The sequence below is a fragment of the Curcuma longa genome, chromosome 8 (assembly GCF_044706935.1).
Source record: "Curcuma longa cultivar G26 ecotype Majalengka, Jawa Barat chromosome 8, ITB_CL_G26_1.1, whole genome shotgun sequence".
Taxonomy (NCBI): Eukaryota; Viridiplantae; Streptophyta; class Magnoliopsida; order Zingiberales; family Zingiberaceae; genus Curcuma; species Curcuma longa.
The window spans coordinates 11126642-11137471 of record NC_133868.1 but is presented as its reverse complement, the minus strand read 5'-3'; the positions used below and the strand labels follow the sequence as shown (position 1 = coordinate 11137471).

Below are 10830 nucleotides of genomic sequence, written 5' to 3'. Positions count from 1 at the left end.
AGAATAATCCAAAATCTTTAGTTCCTTGTAAGTAGCGAAGGATTCTCTTGGCAGCTAATAAATGTATTTCTGTTGGATTTTCCATGTATCTACTTATTAAACTCACAGGATACATTATGTCTGGCCTTGTTGCAGTTAAATACATCAAGCTGCCAACAATTTGCTTATAAATTGTACTGTCCACCTTCTTCCCTTCATGATCCTTGTTTAGCTTCAAGCCGAACTCAGTTGGAGTGCTTACAGGATTGCAATCCTTCATTTGAAATCTGTTCAAAATTTCTTGCACATACTTCTTTTGAGAAATAAAGATTCCATTAGTTGATTGCACTACTTCCATGCCAAGGAAGTAATGCATCATTCCAAGATCAGACATTTCAAATTCAACCATCATAGATTTCTTGAATTCCTGAAACAAGATATCATCAGTCCCAGTAAATATGAGATCGTCTACATATAAGCAGACGATGAGCAATTTTCCCTTATCTCCAACTTTAATAAAGAGTGTATGTTCATATGGACATTTGTGAAAGCCTTCTTTGAAGAAATAGGACTCAATGCGACTATACCAAGCTCGTGGGGCTTGTTTTAATCCATAGAGAGCCTTCTTTAATTTATATACTTTATGCTCATTTCCGATCTTAATATAACCAAGAGGTTGTTCTACAAATACCTGTTCTTCCAAATTTCCATGCAAGAATGCTGATTTGACATCTAGTTGGTAAATAGGCCATGAGTTTTGTGCCGCCAATGCAACCACCAATCTGATTGTGTCATGTCTTGCAACAGGAGCAAAAACTTCTGTATAATCAATTCCATACTCTTGCTTATATCCCTTAGCTACTAGACGCGCCTTATACTTGTCAACTTCACCATTTTCTTTTATCTTTGTTTTGAAGACCCACTTTACACCAATGGTTTTGTGTCCTTTTGGAAGATCAGTTAGCTCCCAAGTATCATTTCTTTCAATGGCTTCAATTTCATCATCCATCGCCTTACGCCATTTTGCATCTTTGACGGCACTTTCAAAGGTTGTAGGATCACAATCTGAAAATAAAGCAAAATGTATAAGAGGATCATCACCTTGATCAATTCCAGTCACCTCATAATTAGACATCCATGCTGGTCTTCTTCGAACACGTTGTGGCCTTTGCGATTCTACTTCCATTGAACTTTGATCTGTTATAGGAGTATTTTGAGAGACTTCCTCATGTTGCTTATCCTCCATAGGTTGTTGTACTTTCTCATCATCATCAAGATCTGCTGGGATTTGTTGCTTATCCTCCATAGATTGTTGTACTTTCTCATCATCATCAAGATCTGCTGGGATAATTCTTTTAACACCATTTTGATTCCATGGCCAAGTGTCTTTTTCATCAAAAATAACATCACGACTTATAATGATTTTCTTAGTGCAAGGATTATATAATCTATAAGCTTTTGATGTATTACTTATACCAAGAAAAATGCATTTTTCACCTTTGTTGTCTAACTTCTTTCTCCTTTCATCTGGAATATGAGCATAAGCAATACATCCGAAAATCCGAAAATGATCAACCGTTGGTTTTCTTCCACTCCAAGCTTCCTCTGGTGTCATATTTTGAACAGATAATGTGGGACTTCTATTCAATATATGGATACTCCAATTAACTGCTTCTGGCCAAAAATTTTTAGGAATACCACTTGTCGTCAGAAGGCTTCGCACCATATTCATAATAGTGCGGTTCTTCCTTTCACATATACCATTCTGTTGGGGTGTGTAAGCAGCTGTAAGTTGTCTTCTGATTCCATGATTCTCACAAAAATTTGCAAATTCATGTGAGTTATATTCTCCACCACGATCTGTACGCAGAACTTTAATCGAATTGCCACTTTCTTTCTCGACAAGTACTTTATAATTTTTGAAAGCAGTAAAGGCTTCAGATTTTTCTTGCAAAAAATAAATCCATATTTTGCGACTATAATCATCAATAAAGGTAATTATGTATCTTTTACCTCCATTAGAATGTGGTGTTATTGGCCCGCAAATATCTGAATGGACAAGCTCCAATGCCGCCTTTGCTCTCCAAGATTTTCCCTGGGGGAATTGATTACGGTGTTGTTTGCTAACAACACATTCTTCACAAACTTGAGAAGGATTTGTAATTTGAGGAAGACCGATCACCATATTCTTTTGTTTTAGTGTTTTTAATCCACTAAAATTTAGATGTCCATAACGAAAGTGCCATAACCATGCCTCATCATCAACTTTTGCTGAAAAACATGAATGAGATGTTGTATGAAGATAAAGTGGAAACATACGATTGGCTGTCATGTTAACTTGCGCAATTAATCCCAACTTTGCATCTTGAATGCGACAAACTCCTTCTTTAATAGCAATTTCATATCCTTTTTCTTGTAGTTGACCCACACTAAGCAAATTAGTCTTTAAATCTGGCACAAAAAGAACATTAGAGATAGTATGGGTAGTATTTCCTTTTGCTTGTATGGTTACCTTTCCCTTTCCCATAACAGAAATTGTAGAGTTGTCGCCAAATTTGACAGAACTGCGAAAGGTTTCATCTAAGTCAGAAAATGTATCCTTCTCCCCACACATGTGGTTGCTGCAACCTGTATCTAAATACCATACATGTCGTTGAGTTTTCTCTTTCTCATGACATACCATCAAAAGAGACACTTCTTCTTCTTCTTCTTCTGCAAAGTTAGTCTGATCTCCATTTTGTTTATTCAAATTAGTGTAACATTCTGATCTATAATGGCCATACCTATGACATCGGTAACATTCAACATTGGACTTGTCTGCTGACTTTGTTCTATCAGTTGTTGAATAATAACCTCCACGTCCTCTTCTTTGAAAATAATTCTCTTGATGTTGATTTTGTTGTTGGTTTCCTTGATCGTTGTTGTATCTTCCTCCTCTTCCTCGACCTCTACCTCTTCCTCGTCCTCTATCACTTCTATAATTTGTAGAGTGATTTTCTGATAAAGCCTTCAATGCTTGCTCCTCTTTTTCATATTGATTGATTTTCTGCTCATGAACCAATAATGAACCTTGTAATTCATCAATTGAAAGTGTACTTACATCATTTGCTTCTTCAATGGCGCAGACAACAAAATTAAATTTTGGTGTCATAGATCGAAGGATTTTTTCGATGATGAGAACATCCTCTGTCTTGTCACCAAGGATCCGCATTTTATTGACGATTGTCATCGTTCTTGAAAAATATTCTGAAACTGATTCTCCTGATTTCATTCGGAGCATTTCAAACTCTGAACGAAGTGCTTGAAGCTGCTGCCTCTTAGCTCTTGTCGTGCCTTGGTACTTCTTTTTCATAGAATCCCAGATATCTTTTGCAGTATTCTTGCAGAGAATGGTTTCCAAGATTGAACGATCTATAGCTTGGAAGAGATAATTCTTTGCTTTAAGATCTTTCAATTGCTCTTCTGTTAGCGCAGCATCTTCTTTTGATTTTTCTACTCCAGAAATCACGACCGTCCAATATTCTTTGGACCTTAAGAAATTTTCCATGAGCATGCTCCAATGGTCATAGTGACCATCAAAGCGTGGAATTGCAGGTTGCACAAAATTACTTTCGGATGCCATTGAAGGAGATAATTTATCACACAAGATAGGAGCAATTTAACAAAACGTCACCCAGAAGGATCACCGCAAGTCTCAACAAGTTCTTATTCGATAATCCCGACTTCTTCTCCTCTCTTACTGGTTCACAACAAGAAATCCTTTGGTTCAAGACAGCAGCAAATACGCTTTGGCTCTGGGCAGCAACGGCAAGGAAGAGGTGGAACGTGGTGGTGAAATCCTTCTTCCTCTCTTTATCTCCTTTCGGTCTTTTCATTTATTTTCTGTTTTTTTTTGTGAGAGGATCGAGGCGAATCCCTAGGAAGAGAGAACAGCGCCGAGATCCAGGAGCTCGCTCGCTTCGCCGTCGACGAGCACAACAAGAAACAGAATGCGCTTCTGGAGTTTGCACGCGTGGTGAAGGCGAATCAACTATCTTGGAGAATCAGGCAAGAAAATCCCTCGATACCAGATGATGCTACGGAAGATGGCAAAGCTGATGAAGGGTTTCGCCGTGCAAGGCTCTGATACCACTGTTACGTCCTAATATCGAACTGCTGCAGCAGTTTGGGGATAGAGGACAGAGAATAGATGAAGGGAAAAGCCAACTTCTTATTATTCAAAGACAAGCCAAACAAGCCTATAAATAGGCTTTTACAATAGACCATCTCAACATGAACAAATAAAATAAAAGACTCGGTTACCTAAAAACTCGGAACGACTCAGTTACCTAAAAACTCGAACAAACTTAAAAGACTCGGACAAATTTATCTAAATATTTAACAGTCCGGGCTTGATGGGACCCTACTGCTATGGAGGATGTCGATCGAATATACAAGGTTCTAGTAGGGAGATGACCCAATCGGGTTCACCAGGACTGCATCACATGTCCCCCCTCCAAGTTAAACTAAGGAGCGGAGTCAAATGAAGTCCAGTAAGTCTAAAAAGTAGGATATTGTTAGTGAACATAAAAGGAGGGGAGTAGTCTTCCCGCCCGAGTATTACACAAGATATAAAACCTCCATTAAATCATATAGTCAAGAAGAGACGGATCTCTAACCGATCCGAGAGAGGAGCTAGATCTCGTGGCCATAAAGATATTAGTCCAAATGCCCAAATTGCCAACAGAATGCCTAGAATACCAGAAGTCCCTCCTGCCTTGCCTGGGGAGGAGAACTCGATCCCTTGATCATAAGAATATTGATAATAACAACAAGAGGTCAAGAATACGAGAAATTTGATCATGTCCCGACTAGGGAGAGGAGCTCAATCGCTGGTCGGGATGACGATAATAGAAATGCTAAGAATTCTTGAAGTCCAATCTACCCCGACCAAAGAAAAAAACTTGATTCATCAATTGTGAGGATAATACTAAGAATGTTGAAAATTCCAAGGGAAGCCCAAAATATCATAAAAAGTCCAAAATACCATAATGTTCATTTAGCTTGGACCATGGGGAAAGGAGCTTAATCCTGCAGCTAGAAACAATAATAAGAATGTCTTGAATACCATAAGTTCAATCATGCCCTTGACCGGTGAAAGGAGCTCAATCCCTCGGTTATGAGGAAAATAAGAGTGCCAAGAATTCCAAGGAAAAGCCCAGAATAGCATAAGAGAGATAAGAATATACCATAACGTTCACTTAGCTTGGATTGGGGAGATGAGCTCAATATCATGGTCAAGAACAATAATAAGAATGTCTTGAATACCAAAAGTTCAATCTTGTTCGACCGAGAAGAGGAACTTGATCCCTCAATCATGAGGATAATAATAAAATGTCAAAAATCCCTTGAGAAGGTCGAGAATACTAGAATATCTATTGAATATGGACCGAAAAAATGAGCTTGATTCCATGGTCAGGAAAATAATAAGAATGTCAAGTTTTGATTGGGCAAATCTAGCCTCGACTAGGGAGAGGAGTGATCCAACGGTCGTGAGGATTGTACTAGAATAAGGCATGCCCCACTTCGATCGGAGAGAGGAGCGATCCTGCAGTTGTGAGAATTGTAACAATATAGGACAAATCCTATCCCGATCAGGGAAAGGAGTGATCTCATGATCGTGAGGATTGTACCAAAATAAGATAAATCATATCCCGACCAAGGAGAATAGTAATCTCACGATCGTGAAGACTGTACATAGGATAAATTCTGCTCCAATCAATGAGAGAAGTGATCTCATGCATGGTGTAAGGATTGTACTAGAATATGATAAATTCTGTCCCGATTGAGAAGAGTAGTAAGCCCATAATCATGAGGACGGTATCAATTTGACGTCTCGTTATGTTGAAGACGTGGTTATTCATGATTAATTTCTCCAGAAGATGAACGTGCCAGCAATTTAACACGCGGAAGAGTGAAAATGCTTTTGATGCACTCTCAAGGTCCCACAAAAGCCCAACAGCCGCAACGCTAACACTATCTCACAAGAGTTGAGGGAGATGGCCGAGGTGGCAAAATTGGAAAGAACACGATGAAGAAGCTTTTGTCAAAGGTCCACTCGAATTTATATTTAGCTATTCGCTTGAAGGATGGAATATACGACGGTCATTTCTGTAGAAAGTAGAGAAAAAAAAAGGATAATGCTCAAGCGGCGGTAGCGCATTACTTGGCAAGTAGTTTAGAAGACAGTTGGAGAGCATCGATCAAGAGGCCAACAGAAAAGAGCAATCAAATTTACTGAGAGGAGGGCACATATCATTCATCCACCAAAGCAGAACAAACTAACACAATGCCCATGAGTGGCAGCAGCATACATCTAACCAAGCTGTGAGGGCCGGGAGATCTTGGAGGGCAGTGAAACTTTATATGCAATTTGATCAAGAAGTCAATGTCGAAGGTACCAGAACTTCACAATTATATTTGGCTCAGTGGATGTCAACTTGGTGGATGCATAAATGAGACAAGGTTACTCTTGGGCAAAGTCTTTCTTGAGAATCAAAGTCACTGGCATATCATCTTTTCAATTGTGATATTAACTAATGAAATATAAAGGAACTATCTACATATAGCATGAAGAAGTTTAGGGGCTATGACCAATTTAGCTAAAACATTCATTGTATTAACTGCTGCGAGCTCAATTGCATATGAAATAAACATCTAATAGATTTATTTGGCAAACCATTTTTGCAATTCCTTCATCTTACTCAGACCAGCCTTTGCTCGTCTAAAATAGAAGATTTTCTGAGAACTGTTTTTCCCTTTAAATGTATGTGACAACTTGAACTTATCAGAGAATAATTCTCATGAACAAATAAGAATTGAAGGCTAGAAACGTGATAAGCCAATCTTTGGCTAATGCAGCATACGACAATCTAGTCAATCTAAAAAACTTCAACTCCTTTGTTTAATAACTTAAACTATGGACTGCAAAGGTTCTTTAGATCCTCTTCCTTGGCAAAGTAGGTGGGAATGATCCTAGAAGCATAAGGATAAAGATCCTTGTATGCATTCTTTATTGTGCCTTCTGCCACCCCAGTTGCCAGTGATATATCTGCGCACAACAATGTTGGCTATATAAGCAAATTTTGACAGAAGATTTAAACAGACTACAGAACCTTTGAGGGGTTTCTTGTCATCATATAGCTGAGTTATCATGTAGATAATAGCAGCTGCAATTGAAATCGGGCTCCTCCTGCACAATTTGCAAAGTTAAAACGTTAAAGGAGAACATTAATCTGGGAAGAATTGTCCATCTAATAACATTCAATAATCAATGATAAACAGTTCTCTGTACCCAGCTATACCAACATTTAGTGAGACCTTTAACTTCTTCCTCAAATAAGATACAGTTTCTGCTACACTTTCTAGAGGATGAAAGCATTAGAGTAGTGTTTCAGGATTTAGTGGGAAAAATCAAAACTCATGTTTGGTTAGCAAATTCTTTAGTATTGCCAAAATTTGCTTTTAATTATTCTTGGGTATTTTCTTCTCCAGAAAAATTCCTAAAAATATTTTTCTAAGATTTTGTTTCCTGTGTTCATAACAATTCAAGCACAAGTTCCAAAACAGGTTATGCACTCTATAGAAGCATGGAGTCAATAACCTAGCAAAGCATACTAACAGGAAGTGCAGTCCCTTGTTGTAAATGCAAGCATCTAACAACCTAAGTTCTAACTTTTCAAAAGTATGCAAGCAATTCAGCTCTAACAAGCCATTCCCAAAGTAGTATACCTTATGTCAAGTTCCTCTGATTTTTGAACTGCTTCTTGAGCTGCTTTAACTATCTGATTTGGCATACCAAGATGGGAACAAAACCGTCTCTACAATACAATATAATACAAATTGTCAACCCAGTGTTGTCAGTTTGTAAAAAAAAATAAAGGAAAACAGACAAGGAAAGCAATACACAACATATATATATATATATATGATGCTTCGAAATCAAATTGAAAGTTAATTAGCACATATGCTCAAACTAACCAAGAAATCTCCTGCATGAATTGTACCCATCTCCATAGATTGTCCCATCTCAACTTCAAGCTGTTTTACAATGAACTCCTTTGCACGTCCTATTTCCTTCTTTGTAGCTCCATTGGCAACAGAACAAATTTCTAATTGAATTTAAATATACATATCAGCAATGTGTGCTGGTGAAGCAACCAAAATGCTGAAAGAAATTATAGAAAGACCACATACCCTTAACAGTGCGAGGTTTGTCCTCTTGCCGACAAGCAATATATAGACAGGCAGCTAAAATTGCATCTTGATTTCGCCCTCTAACAGATTTTAGGTCTTCAACTTTCTTAAATATCTCATTGGCACGATCCTTGAAATGACAAAAAAAAATGGCAAAGGAACAATACCTTTCACAAATAACTGTGTAAATTGATATTTTAACTTATTGAGAAAAGTAATAATTGATATTGAGCATGCTAAGAGTTAAACATTGTCAATATTATATAATGGTCAACTAAGAAAACAAAAAATTGAACATTAAATTCTGTAGATCATATTGTGTCATCAAAAGCAACATATTTAAGAAACAAAGAAATCATGGTTTGACTATTTTTTTACTGACAAAGCATCGTTTCAGCAAAAGGTGGAATCCATCACCCTAGCGGCCCCACACGGTCGGCCTCACGACCATCTGTGAGGAGGTAAATCGGGAAGCTGCAGTTGACCACTACGGGGAAGGGCATTACCTCGGTTTCACCGAGAACAAAACATCATAAACATAGGCAACTTGTGTTATAAAATTTCAATATCTAGTGTCTGAGTCATTAGTAATAAATGGTTCATAAATTGTGAAGCTATAAAGAAAATGCCTTGCTGGTGGGGTATGTAGATCACATTTCAGGGGATAGCTATATAGCTTTGTGTTTCTTTCAATATAACTAAAAAGTAGAATATCAAAATCCTGCAGGCTGCAGCGTGCCAATATGATCATATAAATGAATGACAACTCATAAATTAAGTGAAAATATCTAGGAATTGTCACTTGGCCATGAAATCAACACAAGAAATGAAGGCCCCTAAAAAAAACTTGACAAGTTGATGTCATCCACATCCATTACTAAAGTTTCAAAAACTTGGAAGACTTAAAACTTTCCACTATTTTCTCCTATATCATGATTTCAAAATTTTAATACTGTAAGATCCTGTTATTTTCAAAGAAAAAAATAACAAAATAAAAAACAACGTAAGGAAATTATGTACCTTTATAGTGGCCACAAGGTTCAACCTGGAAAAGATAATATTAAATCTTGCATTAGTAATCATTTCCAAATTAATGAAGTTTCAAATATTTTCAGTGCATTTAGTTGCTAAACTGCCACTAGCTGTGCATCTGCAATTTTAGAAGTGAAAATCTCTACACTCTATCTGCAATATGAGAACAAAAGGTAGTTGTAGAACAAATTGCATCATCCCAAGCATTTCATTTCAAGCACCTAAATAAATCCACCAAAAGGGCATATTCTTAGTTTTGAGGTAGGCAAAGAGGGAACCACTATGTCTATATGTATACAAATGCAAATATTCACCAAGACATTTGCTCTTAAAATTAAGTTATTGTGGTTGTTGAACACTACATATTGTCATGGGTTTAGTTTTAGCACCACTTGCCCATCCATCATTTAGACAACTTATCCCCGGAAAGTCTAAAAGTTGCTAAGTCTAACTCACTGAAAACTCACACAAGAGAAGCTAAGAGAGATTGAGAGAACTTTAGTAAGTAAAAAGTGCTTATTATTAAGGATGATTTATAAGTGAAGAAAAGGGAGCTATTTTTAGGCATTGTCCTCCTAAATAGATGGTTGGGACCATCCAACAATGTACATTATCCATGGTTTAAAATCCCATACCATATTCGAAACATCCGAAACATATCATTTCGATACATTACCGAACTTCAATACCACTCGGCACATACAGTGTCACCTTCCTATGCTTCAAAATTTTCCTCCTTTAACCACCAATCTGTCACCAACATCATGTATCGGAACATTGACACAATACCAAAATAATAAGATTTAGTCAAAGATCAAAACTTTGACATGGCTTAAGATTTTGAACCTTGACATTATCACGAAATATGTAAAGTATTCTACAAAATATCTAGATATTTTCAAGATGAAAAGATTCTATAGAAATATGTAGAATGATCTTAAGAAAGATTCTAGAAGAAAAGTCATAGATTAAGACCATAAGCCAAGAGAGTGAGTCAAAGGGTAGACCAAGAATCTCTCTTAGGCTTAAAATTAGGTGGGTTATGATATTTTACCTCACCCAAGCTCGCAACATCCTTGATGCAGTCTCTTTCTTGTGGCGCTTGATATGCTTGGTGAATTGCCATAAGACATTCTCTCATTCCAGATTTATCTTAATATTCAGTGGATTCTTCCACTTTATCAAATATTTGATCTAGTTTGGATTCCTTTTCCTTCAAATGATTCAATTCTCAAGAATGAACTCCACATCTTTATTGAAGCAAGTGACAACAACTGTTGGTGCATGATTGGACTTATTCCTACTTGGGTCATAGATAAGGCTTGAGAATGCTCACATGGACTTGAGCTTTAGCAAAAGTTGGACTTAGTAAAATATCTTGCCCACACATTGGATGATTAGGAAGGAGGAACCTTCATATCTTCTTACCAACCCCTTGTACACTTTCTGTAAGAACTTGAATTGCTAAGGTAGGAGTTTCACAAGTACTATGCCGCCTTTGTTGAATTCTACATGTTCTCACTTTGCACCTCTGGTTATTGCTTCATGTTCTTCTTAGGCTTGTACTTGAGTTGGAAATCAAAC

General features: G+C 37.2%; 2 protein-coding genes across 2 annotated transcripts; both read right to left on the bottom strand.

The window, feature by feature from the left end:
- Positions 1–992: 992 nt before the first annotated feature.
- LOC141834028 (uncharacterized) lies at positions 993–3601 on the bottom strand. Its single transcript, XM_074721488.1, has 6 exons — positions 3049–3601; positions 2763–2954; positions 2299–2430; positions 1993–2250; positions 1100–1365; positions 993–1019 (listed from the first exon to the last, which is right to left on the bottom strand). Exons 1-6 carry the CDS (start codon positions 3599–3601, stop codon positions 993–995), a joined length of 1428 nt encoding a protein of 475 aa, XP_074577589.1.
- A 3142-nt stretch (positions 3602–6743) lies between these two features.
- Positions 6744–9297, bottom strand: LOC141834027 (transcription initiation factor IIB-like). The gene is made up of 6 exons (XM_074721487.1): positions 9235–9297; positions 8215–8344; positions 7999–8129; positions 7750–7838; positions 7134–7210; positions 6744–7069 (listed from the first exon to the last, which is right to left on the bottom strand). The coding sequence occupies exons 1-6, from the start codon at positions 9295–9297 to the stop codon at positions 6936–6938; spliced, it is 624 nt and encodes a 207-aa protein (XP_074577588.1). The 3' UTR covers positions 6744–6935.
- Positions 9298–10830: the final 1533 nt, after the last annotated feature.

What these genes read in the sequence shown, in the direction of transcription:
- LOC141834027 (XM_074721487.1), bottom strand. Translation starts at nt 9,297, where the DNA reads ATGATTACTAATGCAAGATTTAATATTATCTTTTCCAGGTTGAACCTT. An exon ending in ACCTTGTGGCCACTATAAAG is followed by an intron (nt 8,345 to 9,234) that starts GTACATAATTTC and finishes TGTCATTTCAAG; the next exon opens with GATCGTGCCAATGAGATATT. An exon ending in TGACAAGAAACCCCTCAAAG is followed by an intron (nt 7,070 to 7,133) that starts GTTCTGTAGTCT and finishes TGTTGTGCGCAG; the next exon opens with ATATATCACTGGCAACTGGG.
- LOC141834028 (XM_074721488.1), bottom strand. Translation starts at nt 3,601, where the DNA reads ATGGCATCCGAAAGTAATTTTGTGCAACCTGCAATTCCACGCTTTGAT. An exon ending in TTCAATTGATGAATTACAAG is followed by an intron (nt 2,955 to 3,048) that starts GTTCATTATTGG and finishes TACAAATTATAG; the next exon opens with AAGTGATAGAGGACGAGGAA. An exon ending in CATGGATGTCTAATTATGAG is followed by an intron (nt 1,020 to 1,099) that starts GTGACTGGAATT and finishes AACCTTTGAAAG; the next exon opens with TGCCGTCAAAGATGCAAAAT.